Source organism: Zootoca vivipara, chromosome 14 (assembly GCF_963506605.1).
Source record: "Zootoca vivipara chromosome 14, rZooViv1.1, whole genome shotgun sequence".
Taxonomy (NCBI): domain Eukaryota; kingdom Metazoa; phylum Chordata; class Lepidosauria; order Squamata; family Lacertidae; genus Zootoca; species Zootoca vivipara.
Genome location: NC_083289.1, coordinates 31,946,384 through 31,967,568, shown reverse-complemented (window position 1 = coordinate 31,967,568; position 21,185 = coordinate 31,946,384). Strand labels below are relative to the sequence as shown.

At 45.5% G+C, this 21,185-nt stretch overlaps 1 protein-coding gene across 2 annotated transcripts; it reads left to right on the top strand.

Annotated features, from left to right (window-relative positions):
• The first annotated feature begins 638 nt into the window (after positions 1-638).
• On the top strand, positions 639-12,830 carry LOC118092827 (complement C1q tumor necrosis factor-related protein 1). Of its 2 annotated transcripts, XM_035131423.2 has the most exons (4): positions 639-1,100; positions 8,622-8,714; positions 10,124-10,361; positions 11,887-12,830. In XM_035131423.2, the coding sequence occupies exons 2-4, from the start codon at positions 8,682-8,684 to the stop codon at positions 12,432-12,434; spliced, it is 819 nt and encodes a 272-aa protein (XP_034987314.1). In that variant the 5' UTR covers positions 639-1,100; positions 8,622-8,681; the 3' UTR covers positions 12,435-12,830. The 2 variants fall into 2 exon arrangements, with proteins under 2 accessions (XP_034987314.1, XP_060138444.1); XM_060282461.1 differs by lacking the exon at positions 639-1,100 and having other exon boundaries at positions 8,404-8,714.
• Positions 12,831-21,185: the final 8,355 nt, after the last annotated feature.

Sequence of the window (21,185 nt, the reverse complement as noted above, 5' to 3'; positions counted from 1 at the left end):
TAAGGGCATAAGAAGAGCCTATTGGAAAAGTCCAATGACCCATCTAGTCCAGTATCCTGTTGGCCAATTAGAGACCTATAGGAAATCTGCAAGCAAGACTTGAGTTCAACAGCACACTCTGTGGTTTTCAGCAACCGACATTCAGAAGCATGCTGGGTAAGGCACAGAGGTAAATCTATAGGCTTCATGGAATAGATGGTTTGCAGGAGGAGCTCTGAAGGAAGAGCAAGAGAAAGCAAGCGATGTCATCATGGGCCAAAAGCTGACCTGAATCCTACACTTAAAGTTCATACAGTGGTACCGGTACCTCGCAAGACGAATGCCCCGCAAGATGAATTTTTCGCAAGATGAATGCGTCTTGTGATCTGATGGCAAGACAAATTCGTTTTGCGAAAAATTCGTCTTGCGAATCAGCGTTTCCCATAGGAATGCACTGGAATTTAATTAATGCGTTCCTATGGGCGAAATTTTTTTTCAATGCATTCCTATGGGAAACCGCGATTCGCAAGACGAATTTTTCGCAAAATGAATTGACTCGCGGAACGAATTAAATTTGTCTTGTGAGGCACCACTGTAGAATGTATATTCTCAGCCCAGTGCTGATCCAAGACTCCGATGCACGTTGCATGGTTGGAAAGTTCACTCCCTTGCCAAAGCCGAGAACATCTGTCGATCACATTAATAAATTCTTTTGGGAGGGAAAGTGACCTTCTAAGTGGTGCTAGTTCTCAAAGGAAAATGAATTCCACATGTCTCCCCTTTGACCATTTGGATGCAGAAGACGTTGGTCTGGTTAAGTTTTCAGCCTCCTCTTTTAACCTGAAGATGCAGAAGCTGAACCCACAACATCATTTTGGATGTGTGTGCAAGCAACTCCAAGAAAATCTTCCTGAGAGCTGCTGGCCATGTGAGGCCACAGAGTTTCATAAGAAGTTGGCTTGTTACCCAGTGTTTCGTTTGGATACCAGGAAGGGAGCTTCTAACGGCGGCGGGAGAAACCACAAGTCTGATCCCTGAATGAACAAGGGAGCACTCAGATCTCCAGGCTGAGCAAAGGGCAGCTAGGAAGCTGAGGAGAAAGGAGTTTTTGAGTCACAAAGGTAAGTTGTGTGACACCCGAACTAGTGATATGCAACAGAATGAAAGCTTATGCCAAGGAATTCATAGGGGTGGCAAACCGAGAAGGTCACCAGTTTGGTTGCTCAAGTTTTTGAGTTTGAAGTGTTACTACGGATTGGGGGAGAAATTTGATCTGTTACTAGGATCGGGGGAGAAATTTGACTTTGTTCCCAATTTAATGAGAAACTAGCTAATTCATACAGGTATAATTCTTTGAAATGCACTTTTATCCAAATTTTGTGATGTAGTGGTCCAATCAAACAGTGTGTACAGCCATACATATATTAGAGGAAAGCGTGCATAAAAATGCATATATTGGTGGAAACAACATACGAAAATGCATTATAGTAGGGGATGTTGCCTGCAACAAAGTGTGCCTTAGTCAAAACTGGATAGAAAAAATATATATTTTTAAGGAAAAATATGCACTCAAATGCTGATGAATTTTCATGAGATTTTTTCAAACTGCTGCGGAAAGGGCGGGGGGAACTGAATTTAAGATTGGAAAAATGAGAAACCAAGAGAAGCTGAAATGAACAGATTTGTTCATCCCTGTGACCTGTCAGTGGGGTAATTGTGGCATTGATGATGTTTTTTCTGGATTGATCTGCACAGAGGTGCAAAAATGGGCATATAATTCAGGTGATTTATTCATGGAAGATTACATTGGTATGATATTTTCCTTTCTATATGGAATAGTCAAGCATGTTTTCAAGACATGGAATGAAATCCCCTGATATCACAATTTTTCTTTTCAATTTCCCCCAATATATGCATTTTTGCACACATTGCTTGGCTGAAGAAGGGCGCTGCAAAATTGAGAGAAGTATGAATTCTGAAGGATGGCTGAGTTTCAACTCACATTTAGTTTGGGAGAGTGCAAATTATGTAGGCTTGCCTTTAAATGTGAACTGTACTGAATGTCTTCCCCCATCCCTACTCCTGACATGAATTGGGGTTGGAAGGGGAAGGAAGAAGGCAGATTCCACCCTGGGGCCTCTTCTTGTTGATCCCTATATACTACATCAGCCACTTTGCCAAAGACAAGATTGAATCAAGAAGGATTTGGGAAGGTTGCATCCCAGATAGGTAGGGGGGAGTCTGGCAGGTTTTCCCCTCCCGCTACTGTGCAGCAGAAAACCTGTCTGGATCAGCTGAGCAATCATTGACAGAATTGGTTTCCTGCCTCATTCCATCAAAGCTGCATAGACTGGTGCTGGGTTCCTGTTGCGTCTGTCTGTGGCTCCCGTCACAGCAAGCCTCCCTTGCACTGGGTGGTGATATCGACTTTCAGGATCAATGCCATGCTAATGCAGTCACACGAAAAGAGCAGCCCTGGACAGGGAGGGGAGGGGAGGCTCTCTGCCGAATTCTTCTGAACTGCTGTTGGCAAGGATTCCACAGGTGCCACCCTCACCCTCCAAGGCAGGAGCAATGGCCTATTGTTGCAGATATCAGAGTAGTATAGTGCTCTGGTAGAAGGAGGGGAAGCTCTTTTACCCAAGGGTCATAATGTCCTGTCCCCTCGTGTCCTAGATGCATGGCTTTCTGCTATAGAGTTGCCTTATTCCAAGCAGTGAAAATCCAGAAGGAAAAGTTTTTGAGCTATTTTTTTTTTCAAATGGAAATTTGGCAAAACTGGCACCTTGCGGATTTTCCTGGACGTTTTGCCAATTTCTGCCCGGACACTGCTGTTGACTGCATTATTCCAGATATAAAATAAAAAAATTCCTTCAGTAGCACCTTAAAGACCAACTAAGTTTTTATTTTGGTATGAGCTTTCGTGTGCATGCACACTTCTTCAGATACAGTGAAAAAAAAAAAAAAAGATATGTTTGGGAAATTCCGGACGTATGGCAACCCTACTTTATGCTGTAGGGCCAAGAGAAGGAATACCATGACGCAAACATGAAAAACACTCTGAAGTCATGCAGAGTACCTTGTCCCACTGGTGGAGGAGAGGAATGCGGGGGGAGTGCACCACCCCGGCAGCACGATCCCGGTGTGCCACGCCCCCAGGAAGCACGCTACAGCCCTGTGGGTGGCACGCCATGCCCCTGCAGGTGGGTGGCACGCCATGACCCACACCAGCCCTGCCCCCGCCTGCTCTCCACCCCCCCGGTGCCAAAGCATGAAGCTCCGCCACTGCCTTGTCCTTTCCAATGGGGAGAGGTTGAGGAATCTGTCAATTTCAGTTTCTCAGTTTCTTCTTTGTCCAACTTTTTTCCGACCTCCATTTACCAGTTCAGTTCTCTGCATTTGCGTGTGTGTTCCTTAAACGTTGCCTGCATTGTAGGGAATAATTCCCCTAATATGCCTATATTTGCATCTTCTTGTGCCTAATATATACATTTTTTGCAGGACATTCGTCCAAACACAATGCATTAAAAAAATATTGTTATAGGTTGGGGGGTCACCCCCCCTAAACTCTAGAAATTAATAAATGATAGGATTTTGATTATTTGGCGTATTGAAGGGAAGATTGGAAGCCAGTGGAAAAAGACAGGCTAAGCTTCCTTTCCAAGCCAGGGCCTCACTTGGGATAGAGGCATTATCATGACAAAAGGTGTTGATGGCCCACCGGAAAGGAATTCTTGGACCTAGGCAGACAAAGGTTGCCATGGTGATGTGGTGTGTGTTTGAGGTGTCAGGAAAAGAGAGACATGATTAGAACAAGGGGTGCTGGATAGAAGAAGAGAGAGAGAGCAGGCAGAGATCCATCTTGGGCAGGCAGGCTGAAGGCTGCCTGGGAGAGATGCCTTTGCCTCCGGTGCTGCACTGCTGTGGGGGACAAGGTCTGCTGGAAATGACCATGCTGAAAGATCTGGACTCCCTCCATGCAGACTGAAGGTGTAAATAGGCGAATAAAGCATGTTTCTTAAAGCTATGACAGCCTCCACTGGGTGAGCGCCTGGAACCCCCTGGAATCTCACTACTAGTCGGCATGGAAGGGGGGGCACCCAATTTCTGAAACAATATGCTATTTTCACTAATGTATGCATTCCATTCTTATGCACACATTCCTCTAATATATGCAACTTTGCATACATTCAAGAAACAGTAAAGCAAATCTGACTTTGCATCCACTTTTCCATACTAGTAAAAGAACAAAAAGTGAGGGATCATTGCTAGCCAATACTTTTGGCTGGAAATGGTATGAAACCCAGGTTTCCCCTTTGCTAGGAACATAATTGTAATGGAAAGCTCTGCTTCTGACTCAACGGGAATTAAAAAAAACTTTAATGTGTTGAGATGATGATTCAGCTCTCTGTTACAGCCCAAGACAGACCACTAGGGTTGCCACCCTGCCTTCTGGTAGGGCTCCTGTGCTATTAACAGCTGCATGACAGGCAGAAATTCAACAGGCAAAGCTTTCCCCCAGGAGAAGATACCTACTTGTGGTATGACTGTGGACAGTGCAGGATCCCTTGCCTGATGATGAGGGAAGAAATTATGTCTTCCACCTTGAGCCCCATGGAGAAATAGCAGGAAAATACGGGCAACACACACACACACACACACACACACACACACACACACACATTTCTCTTGTTTTTTGTGTTCTTTTTATCTTTTTTTTAAATTGTACATCACCTTGAGATGCATTGTGGAAGGAGATTAATAAGAAAATAATCATAATACATACTACTTTGATGACTAATTATTAATATTAATTATTAGTATTATTAGTATTTTGCATGCTTAATTTCACATCTTAATTTGGCCATCAGGCAAAACCTGGCTATTCATTGCATGTATAGAACTGCTGTTTCTGTTTTTATTGTGTAAATCACTTTGAGACACCTGAGTGCAAAAATGTGAATAACAAATAATGATAATTATACATTACAATGAGTGTCACAATAATGCAGGAAATCTGTGCCTTTTCCATTTCTATACCCTCTTTTCCTATGCCTTCCTATATAATAATAATAATAATAATAATAATAATAATAATAATAATAATAATTTATTATTTATACCCCTCCCATCTGGCTGAGTCTCCCCAGCCACTCTGGGCAGCTCCCAATTGAATATTAAAAGCATTAAATATTAAAAGCATTAAATATTAAAAGCTTCCCTAAATAGGGCTGCCTTCAGATGTCTTTTAAAATTAGGATAACTGCTTATTTCCTTGACATCTGATGGAAGGGCATTCCACAGGGTGGGTGCTGCTACCGAGAAGGCCCTCTGTCTGGTTCCCTGTAACCTCACTTCTCGCAATGAGGGAACCGCTAGAAGGCCCTCGGTGCTGGATCTCAGTTTCCAGGCTGAAGGGTGGGGGTGGAGATGCTCCTTCAGGTATACAGGACCAAGACCGTTTAGGGCTTTAAAGGTCGAAACCAACACGTTGAATTGTGCTCGGAAACATACTGGGAACCAGTGTAGATCTCTCAGGACCGGTGTTATGTGGTCCTGGCGGCCGCTCCCAGTCACCAGTCTAGCTGCCACATTCTGGATTAGTTGCAGTTTCCGGGTCACCTTCAAAGGTAGCCCACGTAGAGCGCATTGCAGTAGTCCAAGCGAGAGATAACCAGAGCATGCACCACTCTGGTGAGACAGTCTGCAGGCAGGTAGGGTCTCAGCCTGCATACCAGATGGAGCTGGTAGACAGCTGCCCTAGATACAGAATTGACCTGTGCCTCCATGGACAGCTGTGAGTCCAGATACCCCAGCTGTGAGTCCAGATACAGGTACCCCATTCAGGACCAGGGAGTCCTCCACACCTGCCTGCCTCCTGTCTCCCACAAACAGTACTGCTGTCTTGTCAGGATTCAACCTCAATCCGTTAACCGCCATCCATCCTCCAACCGCCTCCAGGCACTCACACAGGACCTAATATATACCTAAAATGCAAGGCTGTCGTCACACAGCCCCTTTGGGAGGATTTCTAGTGCCTCATTACGATCCTAGCTTAGCATGAAGAAATCCAGTTGGGAAGATGAAAAGTGAGCTTAGTAGTTGCATGGTGTGTGTGTGTGTGTGTGTGTGTGTGTGTGTGTGTGTGTGTGTGTGTGTAATAAAAATAGGCAGATGCAGCTACCAGTTCCCAAAAATCCTTGAACCACCACTTGCTTTGGCTACTAACACTATCAAAATGTCTCAAAAACATTTGGTGGTAGAGGGACTTATATCAGCAGGATGTTCCCAGAAGCAGCAGAAAACACTGTAAACACTTTGACCATTGTTGTACCTGCACCTCTTTTCTGAAGTCGAAGCTTCGTTGCCAAAATCTCCAACCATTTTTTGTGGCTCCAACAACACGGTGCTAGAGAACCAACGCTAGCCCCTGCTGTCTGCCCAAACGCACAGAGGAAAGTGACCCCAGTCCATGGAAAGCTCTGAAGCCAAGAGGAAGACAGAGTGAAGGAGACAGCTCTGTTTCCTCCGCAGGGGTGGTGGTGATGTCACTTCCTCCTCATCAATCCTAAGGAAGACCCTTCAGATCTCCCACCCCACAGCAAGGTAACCTGGGTGGCCGATGGGCATTGTAGTTCAGAAGGTCCTGGAAAGGTAACATGCCCTCATGTCTCCTTCCCAATGCCACTTCTGCCCCCGTCCACTGGCTGGGATAAATTGGGCGCCGCCCCTGGGGTTAAAACAGAAGCCATGATGGCTTTAGACATTCTGGGGCTTTCCTGGGAAAATTGGGACTGTTGAAGCGTATGCCCTTGCCAGAAACCCTGGAGAGCTGTTGCCGGTCAGTGTAGGAAATCCTGAGCAAGTTGGACCAATGGCCTGACTTGGCATAAAGTGGATTACTTTGTTCCTAAGAACAGAAGTCACCATGACAAAAGACAAGTACTTGCCAGTTTCAAATTAACACCACTATCGATTTTAGAACAACCCCCGCTGTGTTTCCTGACTTTGCAATGAAAAAACTCCCATAATCTTCGAGCCAGCAATTGGTCTGGTTCCCTTTTCCTCCACTTCAAAGAAAAGGATTTCTTCTCAATAACATGATCAGCTTTGAATACTCCCAGAGAAATGTAATCTCAGCCTTGCCTTTTGGAAGGCAGAAACGGCCCCTGGCCATCAGCTTAGTTCTTTAACTCCCTCTCCAAGCCTTTCTTTGACTCTTTCTTGTGCCAAGGGGAGATAGACTTTAAGATTCATTTGCTGGATCAGGCCTAAAGGTGCCCCAGTTTTTGCCACAGGAAGCTGCCTTATACAAAGTCTGACCCTCACTCTTTCTCAATACTATTATGGGTTTGAGTTTTTTGCTCTTGTTTTTTCATGTATGTTGTTGTGCTTTTGTATTACCGGTATATTTTTCTGTTGTGAACCACCCTGAGCTCTGTGGATGAAGGGCAGTATACAATAATAATAATAATAATAATAATAATAATAATAATAATAATAATAGTAGTAGTAGTAGTAATAATAATAATAAAATACCACTGAGCTCTTGGATGTGATGCCATTGCACTCTGAGTTTCCCCACCCCTGAAAGTAGCAGACCAAAGAAAAGAGATTGAGGTGAGAAAACTCATAATGGAAAGACGTCCTGTCATGTACTCTGTTACTAAATACTACAGAGAAGAGGACATTTGGGGCTTCTCTTTCCAGTGGTAGCAAGACATCAACCACAATGCCTTGCTTGGACTGCCATAGCAAAAAAGTACCCAAAAGTATGAAGTTGCAATTATGTCCCCATATTCAGCTGTGAATATAGGGGCATGTGTGCAGTATTCTTATTTCCTTATTTCAGATCGGGAAGCAGAGTCTGAAAAAAGGGTGATTTTTTTAAGATGGCGGGGGGAAGGGGTACCAACCTTTCGGATTTTTGAGCAAGTGCCATGGGGGCCACACAACTCTTATAACTTCCACTATAATTTATCTGAGCCATGAAAATCACATGGGAGTGGGAAAGAGGGCTACTCTCCCAACTTCCTCCTTCAGCTCTATGTACTTTTCAAGAAAGAAAAAGGTAGCCACCCTCAACACTTTGTGATCAAACGGGAAGTCAGTGTGTGAGTTTTGCTCAAACATGGGTGCCAGGAAAAGAAATCGGGGTGTGATTGTGACCACTGGTGCCATGCTGGTGACTGGTTCACCCAGTGAGCTTCCTAGGGATGTGGGTGGCGCTGTGGTCTAAACCACTGAGCCTCTTGGGCTTGCCGATCAGAAGGTTGACGGTTCGAATCCCCATGAAGGGGTGAGCTCCCGTTGCTCTGTCCCAGCTCCTGCCAACCTAGCAGTTCGAAAGCATGCCAGTGCAAGTAGATAAATAGGTACTGCTCCGGTGGGAAGGTAAACGGCATTTCTGTGCGCTGCTCTGGTTCACCAGAAGCGGCTTAGTCATGCTAGCCACATGACCCGGAAGCTGTACACCGGCTCCCTCGGCCAGTAAAGCGAGATGAGCGCTGCAACCCCAGAGTTGTCCACGACTGGACTTAACGGTCAGGGGGTCCTTTACCTTTAGTGAGCTTCATACTGGAGGTGAGATTAGAACGGGGGACTTAACAGGCTCCCAATATGAATTGATGATGTTTTCTCAGTTTCTCTAGGACACCCTCTCATAAAACCACAAGGACAGCCAAGCTTTTGGATCGTTAGTAATGCCACAGGGGAAAACGACGAGCTTAAACTGGGTGAGTTCGTGGCAAGTAAAAATGACGATCACTTCACCTCTGAAGGATCTGTATCTCCCTATATCGGGGACACCGAGAAGCACAGTAAGCTGAGATGTTATCCGTACTAAGTAATGTTTGTTCTGGTACAGTGTGAGCATGGTGTGATGTCCTTGAGCTCCAGAAGTTCAAAAATTAATCCTCAGCAGATGCAAGGCCTGCCTTCTCAAGGAACAAAGCAATAGCAAACATCATTTGACCCCCCCCCCCCAAGGGTAAGAAAACAGGCAGATGGGGACTGGTTGAGGGCAGGCTGAGACTGGTGGGGCAGCGTCCCTCTTTGGCCTCATGGGCCAGCCTCTACACATAATTCCACATAATGATTTGAACTCACAAGCCAAATCTTGGACTACAAGTCTCTAGCGTATTCCTGCTAATGCCCCATGACTGCTAGGCAGGTGCTCCTTCAAATCTTTGATGTTAAGGAGCAAGTGGGGGAAACTAAACACAGTGACTTCGGGACTAATAGAAGGTGCCTTTATTTTCCACAACAACTTAATAAGCCAAAATATGTGTCTCAGACCCCAGGATGGTTCCTTTCACCCATCACTCTTTTTACTACCCCGCATCCTTGAAGCACCTGTCATGGTGAGCAAATAGGGCTTTGATCGGTTTTTGCCATCTTCAGACACCGCAGGCCAGCTGCACTCATCCATCATTTTATATACAGTACAGGTAGCTGCAGCAGATAAATGAGACTGTGGGGTGGATGTTTCTCTGGCAAAATAGTTAATAATAGATTGGATGCATTTTCTCTTTTCCTACCGATCTTCTTCAGCTGCATGCGAAGCAAAGGTGTCAGAAAACCATTCCCCCCCCCCAAAAAAGTCCTGAGCTGAAAAAGGATCAGGCGTCTTGTGGAAGAAAATAAGTTAAATCAGTGGGGGGGTTTTTCTGAGGGGATGCAGGGGTACACATAACCCTAAACACTTTGTGAATCTTTGTACTTTTGTCCATTTACTGTGTTTATTTCCCCCCAATTTGAACTATAAAATGGTGATTTTCTTGAGTCAAAATGAGAGTACCCCTAAACATTTTTTTAATAGAAAAAAAGCCACAAAGTTAAAGCAAGAGTTTTTGTTGAGTTGGAAAAGGTTCAGAAAAGGGCAACCAAAAGAACCCCATGGTTTTTTAAGCAGCAGACAATGGAGATATAAAAAGGCTGCCAAAGAACATAAAAATAATTAAAATTAGGCATAAATTCAGAAGACAGCCAGAAAAAAACCACCACTACCAGTTGTTGTTGTTATTGTTGTTGTTGTTGTTGTGGTCCCTGATTCAGCAAGACACCTGCAATGCAAGGGTAAGTTAGGTGGCCCCGAGTCCCTTCCATCTCCCTGGAAAACACTTCTTCCTTCTCATTTGGCTAGTCCAAGATGAGGGTGCCCCTTCTCCTGCTCTTGGCTTCTTCTCTGCATGCCACAAGACTACTGGGTGAAAAAGCCTTCCCAAAGAGAGAGGCCCGGAAGGTTTCATCATGTGTGCGATGCTGTGGGCCGGCTGAGCAGCCCAGCTCCATCACCGCTTCCCGCTACACTCGGATGACCAGCGACTCCGTCTATGCCATGCCCAGGATCCAGCCCACCATCAACATCACAATCTTGAAAGGTAAGCAGCCGTCCAAGGTTAGTCCTTCTTCCCTGCAAGAGTCGCTTCAAGTGGGCACATTTATCACTCAATGTCTGCAGCGTCCAGCGATGAAGCTAGCGTGTGTGGATGGCATTCAGAAACCATAGATATTGATTATTTATTGATTTGCAACATGCTTTAAAAAAATAAATAAATCCTGCTTTTCAACACCCCCATCTCCCCACCAAAGGCTTATGAATGTCAATGATAAGACGGTTCCTGTCCTCCGTCTTATAACTGAAAAGACACAGCACAAAAGGAAAAAGGCTTTGGAGGGAGGAGGGGGAGAAAGCAAACCCAGGCACTGTTTCTTAGCTACAGAGTTCCTATAATGACCAGTTGGAATGGAATAACACTCAATATCATTTCAAATGTACTATTTTTCCAGTGGAACAAATTCACACACCCAGCTGCAAACAATTCGATGCTGACTAATCTGGTGATGGATGGACCAGGACTCTAGGGGCCGTCCTCACGACCTAGTTACCTTTACCTTTATCCCTTAATTCCATCTCCCAGCTGAACGTTTATTCACCTAAAAGTGTTTTCCCTTAAATTGCTTTTTAGGGCTTTCCCCTCACAAAGTGATACACAGCCAAGAAATTAGCAAGGGAAATTATCAAGATATAGTAGTAACGCTGGCAAGGATCCAGAATATTTTAAGGAGCTTTTCTGTAGCACCCAGGCTGATTCCAATCTCAGTAAAAGATAGCATTGAAGAGGGATATATGCAGAGCTCATCCAAGAGGCCGGCAGAGATCTACTGTGTGTGCATGCCAACTTGACCCATCTCAGCAGTGGGCACCCAGAAGGACCCCAGAAGCAAATATCAGCATGAGGGCACATATACAGGTAAAGGTGGTCCTTCATATAAACTAGAGATATGTTTAATGCCGCTTGTTCAAAATCCATTCCTTATTGGCATCGCCCCTTACTTCACATGTCCCCAAACTGAACTCTAGCTTTGAAGACTGGCTCCTGGATATTAAAAGATTCAGAAAGTACTTCTTCACTCAGGACATAGTTAAACTATGGAACTCACTCCTGCAGGAGGCAGTGGTGGCCACCATCTGGGATGGCTTTAAGAAAGGATTAGACAAATTCATGGAGGTCAATGACTCCTATCCATGATGGCTATACTCTGTCTCCTTTGGCTAAGCCTGCAACACTTCTGAATACTAGTAGCTGAGAAGTGCAGGAGGGGAAACTGATCTTGTGGTCAGGCTCTGCTTGTGCGTTTCCCACAGGGAAACTGGCCACTCTGAGAACAGGAAATTGGACTAGATGGGCCATTGGCCTGATCCAGCAGGCCCTTCTTATGTTCTTGCCTGGCCTCTATAGAATCATAGAGTTGGAAGGGACGCAAATGGTCATTTAGTCCAACACCCTGCAATTCAGGAATGCAATCCTGAACTTTTGTCCTGGCCAGATACCCCTACCCTCCAGCCCACAACTACATGGCAGATAAGCACTTTCACAACCTGCCTTCTCCTTGTGCCCTCAGGTGAAAAGGGTGAAATGGGAGAGCGAGGAATTTCTGGCCTGGAAGGCAAAGCGGGTGAACGAGGCCTTCGCGGTCATAGCGGCCAGAAAGGGCAAAAAGGCCACATTGGGCTACCAGGAAACTCCTGCAAGCAACATTACGTGGCCTTTTCTGTGGGCCGGCGGAAACCCCTCCACAGTTCTGACTACTACCAGCACGTCACTTTCGACACCGAGTTCGTCAACCTCTACAAACATTTCAACATGTTCACGGGGAAGTTCTTCTGCTATGTGCCGGGGATCTACTTTTTCAACCTCAATGTCCACACCTGGAACTACAAGGAAACCTATCTCCACATCATGAAGAACGACAACGAGGTGGCCATTCTCTACTCGCAGCCCAGCGAGCGGAGCATTATGCAGAGCCAGAGCCTCATGCTCGACCTCCACGAAGGGGACGAGGTCTGGGTGCGGATGTTCAAGCGGGAGAGGGAGAATGGCATCTACAGCGAGGAGTCGGACATCTACATCACCTTCAATGGCCATTTGATTAAGCCAGCCGTAGAGTAACAGGCTCCAGGTCTAACATAGGATAAGTGGTCCCACCTGTTCTCTCGAGGGGGCGTGTCCATGGACTGCTTACCTACGTGGGATCCAAGAGAAATTTGGAAGGGTAACCCATGAACAAGTGCTTTGATGCTTGCTGTTTCCACCAGGGCCTCATCTGCACCATAAAGCAGTATCCAAACACTTTAGGCAGCCATGTCTTCTCCCAAGGAATCCTGGGAAGTGCAGTTTGTGGTTGGTGGAAGACCCCTATTCCCCTCCATTAGCTACAGCACCCAGACTTTTAAATTTGATTGTCCCACACTTGTTTGCTGTTGTTATTGTTCTGTTTGTTTTATATACCTTAAACTTGATGTAAAAACTTAATTCTTTAAAAAAAGAATAGGGGTTTCCTAACACCTTTCAGCCACTTGAACAAAGTACACTTCCCATGATTCTTTGGGGGAAGACATGGCTGTTTAAAGTGCTTTAAAAGTATAGTGCGGATGGGGCCTAGTACTGTGATAAACAGACCCGGGGCAGGATCTCTGGGCCTTAAATGCGGTGGTGGTGGTGGTGGTGGGGAAATGACATTTGAGGTTGTGTTTTGCAGATGGTCTGGGAACCCTCTAGGATCCCCCTCCCCCTTTAAGATGTGCTTAATGAGATTATGATGGGAACTTTAGGGTTTAGGCTGCTTGCTTAAGCACGCACACTTAAGAATAAATTAACAACGTGTGAGCATCTGACTGAACTTCTTCACTGACTCAGGTGGGAGCAGTGTTTTGCAAAGGTTTCCGAAAAACCAGAGGATGGGTGAGGTAAGAGGCTGGTAGGTCTGTGACAGGTCTGGAGAGCCTCAGGCTCTGGGGTCTGAATGCAGCCCTCCAGGCCTCTCTGCCTGGTCCTTGGCACCCCCTCTCCAACCCACACTCCTTCTCACACTGGTCATATCCCGCCCCCTTCTTGTAGGCCTCATCCTAGCTGGGGTATGTCCATGACCCTTGCCCCTCTTGCTTGCCTGCATGGAGGACAGAGAGAGGTGCATATGAGGAAACCTTTGGCAGTTGTGTGGCTGCTTCAGGGTAGCTTTTTCTTTACAAAAGATAAGATTCACATCCATGGTTCCTCTCACTTTTGCCTCTGGCCCTGTCTGCCACAGGCCATAGCTGCCAAGTACCCTGTATTTCCCGGGAAACCCCTGTTTTTCCTTACCGTTTCCCGGAGGTCTCCCGTTCCAGCTCCTCTCCCGTTAATTTCCCTTATTTTGGTTCCTGTCGGCGGCCATTTTTCTGGTGCCGCTTTGCCCATCTATGGGCACCAGAAAATGGCCGACGCCGGCAGTCGTGTCTACGCATGTCCGGAAGTGTGTAGACGCAACTTCTGGTGTCACTTTGCCCATCTATGGGCACCGAAAACGGCCGGCGCCGACCCTGGAAGTTGCGTCTACGCACTTCCGAACATGCGTAGACACGACGTCCGGTGCCGGCCATTTTCTGTGCCCATAGATGGGCAAAGTGACACGGGAAGTTGCGTCTACGCAACTTCCGGTGTCACACGGCTGCCGATCCCGGATTTCTGCTGCACCGGAAGGTTGCCCACAAGGGAATATGTGACTTGGGCTGGAATACAGATTCCCCAACTTCTACCACACCCAAAATTTGCTGCGCTCCTTTGGAATTGCAATGAAGGAAGCCACAGGAACAACTGGACTGAAGCTTCGGGAACAGTAGAGCTGTTGGGACATTCCTTGAGGGTACAGGGATCAGGTGGGGGACTTCAGGACTTTTCTTGACACATTAGCAGTGGGTTTGTTCTGCTTTAGTTTGCTCTCTGGTGCTCCCCCAATTCTTCCACATAATTACTGTCCAGAAGGGGCTACGGTGCAACAAAAGTGGAATGAAACAAAAACCAGAACATTTGTTGCAGGATTTTATCAGGAAGTTACGAGATACGAACTGGAAATGAAGCGGTGTGACCGTCCAAACCCTTATTCAGCTGCAAAGGGTTTTGAGAATGGGATTGCATATGGCTGCCCTGATCGCATCATGAACACAAATAAGCATGAATGTGCAATAAAAAGGACATTTGGAAGAGCCCATTTGGGCCATCTAGCTTAGTATTGTCTGCACTGACTAGCAGGGACTCTCTGGGGCTGAGGACGAGGGACCCATCCAGAAAGATGGAGGCATTTGGGGCTGGCAGGCAGTTGCCCTCTCACTCAGCTACACATCTTCCCATCATCTGGCCGTTATCTCTTTAGTTGGAGACAACTTCATTTAGCCCCCGTTAATAGATGTTTTCTACACAAGCCCAGGCACGCTTTGCTAGCTAGCAACCACCAGCACTGCAAATGTGCTTCTTTTATCAGGGAGCTTCCAGCAGCCCTTGTAAATCCAGAGTGTCCACAGATAAAACTGGAGAGGCTCCGTGAGCTGTTTGCACTTGGCCAAAGTCAAATGTTCTATGTAAGTGGGTCTAAAGCTGACCTTTATCGACATGCGCATCAGCTGAGATGCCTCCTTTTCAGAAACCTGAGCTAGCAGGCCTTTTAGAGGAAAGGTTTCTGATTGACACATTGCTGTTGGCATGGGCGCAGGAGGCCCTCGTGCAAAAGGATCAAGCTGTTTAAATATTGTTATTAGTACCGTTGTTAGAATAATGATTTGGTTTATTGCCCTAAGATGACCTAAGGTGGTTCATGATAATGTAAAACACGTTAAAAACAGTTTAAAACAACATAAAGTCACAAGATTAGGGTGAGTCCTAAAACTATACTTTTCACGTTTCAAAGGCCAGGATAAAGACATGCACCTTCAGCATTCTCCAAAGAGGTGAATCTTCAGCATTCTCCAAAGAGGTGAACCTTCAGCATTCTCCAAAGTGGTGAATCTTCAGCAATCTCCAAAGAGGTGCATCTTCAGCATTCTCCAAAACTGTATAATGAAGGCACCAGATGCAACCCTGTGAGTGAGTTCAGCAGCTATGGGAGACAATGCCCTCTCCTGGGCCACCACCATGCAAGCTTATGGGGCTGGTGCAACGACACAAGAAATGGTGCTGTTGGATCAGGCAGAGGATTAGCTAAGCCTTTGCCTGCTGACTATCAGATGTCCCATTGGCAGGCCATGCTGGCTGGAGCTGATGGGAGTTGTAGTCTCTAATACATCCAGAGGTGAACAGGTTGGCAAATGGTGGTATACATGCCTCACCTCAGGAAAAATGATTTTATAGAGCTGGAAAATGTTCAAGGGGGTTGAGCAACTCCCCTATGAGGAAAAGTTGCAACTGTGAGAGCAGGACGTTGCACTAGATGGGCCATTGGCTCAGTGTAGCTGTGGGCTGCGATGATGGTGCCTCGCGAAGGACAACTTCCTTGGCAATCCTTTGCATAGTCCCTGGGAGTTTCTCCCTGGGTTTAGGATTGAAGGCTCACAGCACAGTTCTGTCTATACAAAAGTAAGCCCTATTGAACTCAATGGCACCTACTCTCGGGTTTTAGGATTGTAGGTCTTGTGGTGTTAGAGCTAAGGTGAGATTTGAACTGGGGGAGAGCTTCCTCTTTTGTGCAATGTGCACATTTGCACAGGTCACACTGCAATTCCCTCCCTCCTTCCTGCTGGCTCCTGTTGAGCCTTGGGGGTGTGTGTGTGTGATGCATATTTCAATTGACACGGGTGAAATGAAAGGAATTTGGGAGGTGATCGAGGGCAGCCCACGCACTTCGACATATCTCAGCGCTCCGGGAACACTTTGCGAGATTAACTTCTTATAGAAGACAAATTAATAAATCACACCAGCAAAAGAAGCCGAGCCAAAGTATGTATCCAGCCCCCCCCCTTGGGTGGGTTTGCCAAGTGCGTCCGATTCTTTCAATAAACGTTAAACACTGATGGACTGGCCATCCCTGGGCACCTTCCTCTTGGCAACGCTTTCTGGAGTGCTGTGTGGAGATGTTACGAGGACCAGCGAGAAGGAGGAAAAATGAAACTGGTCTCTGGTCGCCAGCCAGCTTCCACCTACCTGTCTATGTTTACCCACAACCAGTCCAGTCCAATTCCCAGAATGATTTAAACCATCAAGCCCTCTTCCCAGGAAACGCTGTGAGGGGAATGGGTGTCTCCTCACAACTCCCAGCATCTTTAACCAATTCCACTTCCCAGGATGCTTTGCGGGGAAGCCATGACAGTTGAAGTGGCATCATAGTGCTTTCAATATACGGTGTGGCCTTTAAAAATACGACAGCAAATACCATTCATATTTGCTTGCAAATCTCCATTCTAGGCTGAATGAAAACGGACACAAGAACTTGACGTGATTTCTGGGAGGGTTTCCAAATTCATTGCAATTTTCTGTCATTCTTTCTCCCTCCCTTTCCCCCTACAGTCTTATCTTTCCTTTTTCAACGAGTAAGGAGACTCTTCTGAGGGCAGGAACAGCCGGATAAAAATTTCCGTTGATAAGGAAGCCTGGCAACCAATCCCGTTAATGGGGAGGCTTTAAGGCAAGCTGAATGGAGGCTTAATGAAGATGTTCAGGATGCATTTATTTGCCAAGGTTTAAAGTGCATTGAAATAACTTAGTGGCTAAACAAATAGAAAGCACCTTTGAGTCATGTGGCTGTGGAAACTATACCATGCAGAAGCACAGCAGTGGACTTCGTACAGAAACAGAGGAGTCTATTTCTGCTTTATCCCCTTCCCATAGGGAATAATTTACATATCCATTTTTGTTCTCTCAGTTTCTCATTTCCCCCCGTCTTACATTCAGTTATCCATATTTCTTCAGCAATTTGCAAAGTTGTTTTTAAACAAATCCTCAAGAAAATTCTTCAGCACTGTAGTGTGGATTTCTCTTAATAAATAAAATTTTAATGCAGTTTTGACTACTGTACATTTTTTGGCAAGCATTTATCCTATATAATGCATTCTTGTATTATGTTATTTTCTGTAATATATTCATTTTTTTATACATGCTTCCCCTTGATACATGCATATTTTTTTGGGGGGGGGGAAGGTTGGAAAGCTGCATCATAAATTTGAAGATGTGCAAATTTTGAATGGCGTTTGTGGTTTCGACTGTCCTATTGTTTTGGAACATGCCCCTTTAAATGACTCAGAAGCATGCAAGCAGTTGTGCTAGGAAGAGGCATCATATGATAAGCTCACTTCAAGCCTCTCAACAATTGGTTGGCCATTGCCGGCTGCAGTTTCCCAACAGTCTTCCAATCTCAGGCCCACCAAGTAAAGCATCCTATTCTCACAAAGGTCAACTGGGTGCCCCAGTGGGAAGCCAGCCAGCAAGACTTGAGTGCAACAATATTCTCCCCACTTGTGGTTCCCAGTGACTACAAGCAGCAGTCAATAGCTTTATCCTCCTTCATCTAATCCTCTTTTAAAACCCTTCAAGTTGGCGACCATCATTACATGTTGAAGGAGGGAGTTCCATTCAAAAATTATCAATTTGATTCTCCCGAGACTGCAAGCTGACTATAAAGTAGCATCATGATTTATCGTTGTGATTTTAACAGCTTAATTACAGATCCCCATATTTGTTCACACTTCGCCCTTTGTCAGATTAGCTACTGATTGCAAATTCTACGAGAACTGTGGTGTGCCTGTTGATGATAAGATGATAAATTTTTTTCTTTCTTTTGTGGGGGAGGAAATCCATTGGCAGTCAGAGACACTTGCTAATCTACTGCGAATCAGCCAGACATTTATCATTAGACCCCAATATACCTTCTGCCTACTCCTGGTGTAAGGCATTCAGCTAAATAATAAGCCCAGCAGAGTGAGTGAGTTGAGGGGAGGGGGGAAAGCCATTAGGCTCTCTGCTTCTCTGGCACCTCTCCAAAAAGCAAACAGAGCAAAAGCCATGAAGTCAGGTCAGCCTTTATTTTATTCTGACCAGTGTCAAACTTCCCATGGAGTATAGCCAGGAATAAAATGAGGAATGCACTCAGGCCTCAGTCCTTTTGGTGAGTTTAATATGAAAGGACCCTAGTAATTACCTGTCACTTACAGCCATCACACCAAAAGAAGACTGGAGAGAAACAGAATTGTGGGTAATAGCTTATATTTATTAAAACATAACAACTAAAGGATCTGAACAGAATGAAATCAATTAGCCTAATCAAACAGGTCCAGGCAAGTGAGCTGTAATAATGGAAGAATCCAGTCACTCCCATTTCCTGAACCAGCATCCAGACATGTCCGGAATTTACAAATTTTAGATAAAGAATCCTGATGAAATTTAAAAAGACAACAAAAGGACTTGGACTCCTTGGCAGGTTTTGAATAGACATCCACAATTAATTAGTAGAACATAGGATAGATAAGGCAATGATATGTACAACTTTATAACATGCAGAGAATAACTTGTGTAAACAAATCAGAGGGGGGGGGGGAGCAGAGGGAAATCTCTGGAGGGTGGGAGAGGGAGGGAGCATAGCTGCCAAGTTTTCCCTTTTCTTGCGAGGAAGCCTATTCAGCATAAGGGAAAATCCCTTTAAAAAAGGGATAACTTGGCAGCTATGGGAGGGAGGGAGGGAGGGAGGGGAGGGCATAAAAAAGGGGGAATGTAATTGGTTATATTGAATGATAATGTGTTTTGTTAAATTTGTTCAATACAAATATTTTTTTTTAAAAAAAACAACAAAATAGCAAGCTGTACTTAAAATTCCATTGATTAAAGTATTAATTCAAGACTGGAAGAATCCTGATGAAAATTCACCAGCATTTTAATGCAAATTTCTCCTAATATAAAAAAAGGGTGTATGCAATTTTGCCTAATATACACGCTTGCAGAGCCTGATATAATGTATGCTTGTACGCTATTTTCACAAAGCGTTTCTGTGCACAGTATATGCCTTTTTAAAACACATTACTCGGCTGGAGAATAGCATCGCAAAATTTGGATGAGAATTTTGAATGGCAATCGTGGGATGCCATGGCCAAAGAGATTCTCTGGAAGTGGACCCTTTGCTCCATTAGAACCCAGGGAAGAACCGTACTTCTGCGGTGGAACACCACTGTTCAGTCCTGGGCACCCCCAGAGAGGGCATAGGGCCCTCCAGATGTTGTTGGACTCCCCAACTCTCATCAACCCCAGCCAGCCAGGCCAAGGGTCAAACAACACCTGAAGTGTGCCATGTTGGTTTGCTCCTGGAGTAAACAAAACTGTCCGAAATGGACAGAAAGTCTCACCTCAGTACAAAGCAGCTTCTAACATCCTCACCACTGATTCTGGCAGAATGAGATGCTTTCAGCATCTTGAGTCAATGCCATCTGCAGCTTTGGAGCAGCTGCCCTGCCTGGCACCATTTGGCTGCTCTTCCCACCATGAGCGAGTGGGAAGGGATGGCAGGAGAACAGTCAACCCCTTTTAGAAAGTCAGCAGGAGGCTCTCCTTGGCAGCCTTTGTGATCGCCCACACCTGTCCAACTAAGTGTTGGAAAAAATGTGTATCCTTTCCACCGTTGGTTTCTGACAAAGACTCTGGGCTTGAGTTTGAGGCCGTGGCCCAGCCTAGTTTGACATGCCTTGAACTGCAAGCTTGATTTGCAGAAATAAGGCAGGCAAAGCTTCCCTCAGCAGGTTGATAAAAGTCAGAGCTCTTCCTCATTGTGATAGGCTCAGCTGTTTCCAAAGGCAGAGGAGGAGGGCCAATGGAAGAGTTGGCAACTCTTCCCTCCATTCATTCCTAGGCTTTCAGAGACTTACTTTGATTAACCCCCACCTTCTGTCTTTGATTGATCTGAATTGCCATTCTGATTCTTTGTTCTCCAAGAGAACAAAGGTAGCTCATTGGGTGACCTTGGGCCAGTCACTTACTCTCAGCCTTACCTACCTCACAGGGTTGTTGTGAGGACAAAGTGGCAGGGGGAGAACTACGCATGCCACCTTAAGCTCCTTGGAGAGAAAGTGAGATATAAATGCAGTAAATAAATAATGAGATAATAAATTGGATTATTATGACTATTATTTGCGAGTTACCTTGTTCATATTCAAGACCACTCTCCGAATGAACAGGGAAGTCTATTGCTTATCGAGAAATGTCAATGTTAGCCGTGCCTCCTGTTTCCAGGTTTCAGTGTCTCAGTGCGCACAAATTCTCTCCATTTCCATGTACGCTGCAGAAGCATGGAAATGTCCCTGCGGAGGTGGCTGGATGCCAAGACACTAATGAACCAGTAGCATGGGAAACATGAGATAAGTAAAAAGGCACACTTAATCTTTGATGTTATCGTGAACAGATTGCCACCAAATGCACCCCTGGTGAGATGCCGTCCGCTCTGGGCATGAAAAGAGGCTCTTTCTCACTCCGAGGTCTCTTTCGCTCCACAATATTTGCGGAATGAGTAACAATAGAAAAACTCTGCCTGCTTGTTTCTGTGTTGCTATGCCTGGGCAGATTAACCTTTAAGGTGGCTCCTTCCACATCTTAAAAAAACGGAGAAAGGGAGGTGCAGATGTGCATGAAATGTAAATATGTTGATTCATATGTATCAACATAAGTTTAGAAACAATGACTCTTTCTGCTTCTCTCTCCAAGCGTCTCTTCATGTTCTCACTGGCTGTGCAGCTCTATAGGGTGCTTCTCCAAGCTTATGTTCCGGGGCTCCCCCTCCTGCCCCCACCCCTCATGCATGGTGACAGTGACCCACTGCCTCATGGGCTGTTGCTGTGTCTTAGTGGGAGGGTGCAGGCACTTGGGAAAATCTGCCTGGCCCAGGGAGTTGATAACCTGTGACCATCTAGATAGGCTACACAA

Excerpts from the sequence above, each read along its gene's own strand:
- LOC118092827 (XM_035131423.2), top strand. The coding sequence starts at position 8,682 with ATGCCACAGGGGAAAACGACGAGCTTAAACTGG. Across the intron at positions 8,715-10,123 it reads AAACGACGAGCTTAAACTGG|TCCAAGATGAGGGTGCCCCT; the intron begins GTGAGTTCGTGG and ends TCATTTGGCTAG. Across the intron at positions 10,362-11,886 it reads CAACATCACAATCTTGAAAG|GTGAAAAGGGTGAAATGGGA; the intron begins GTAAGCAGCCGT and ends TTGTGCCCTCAG.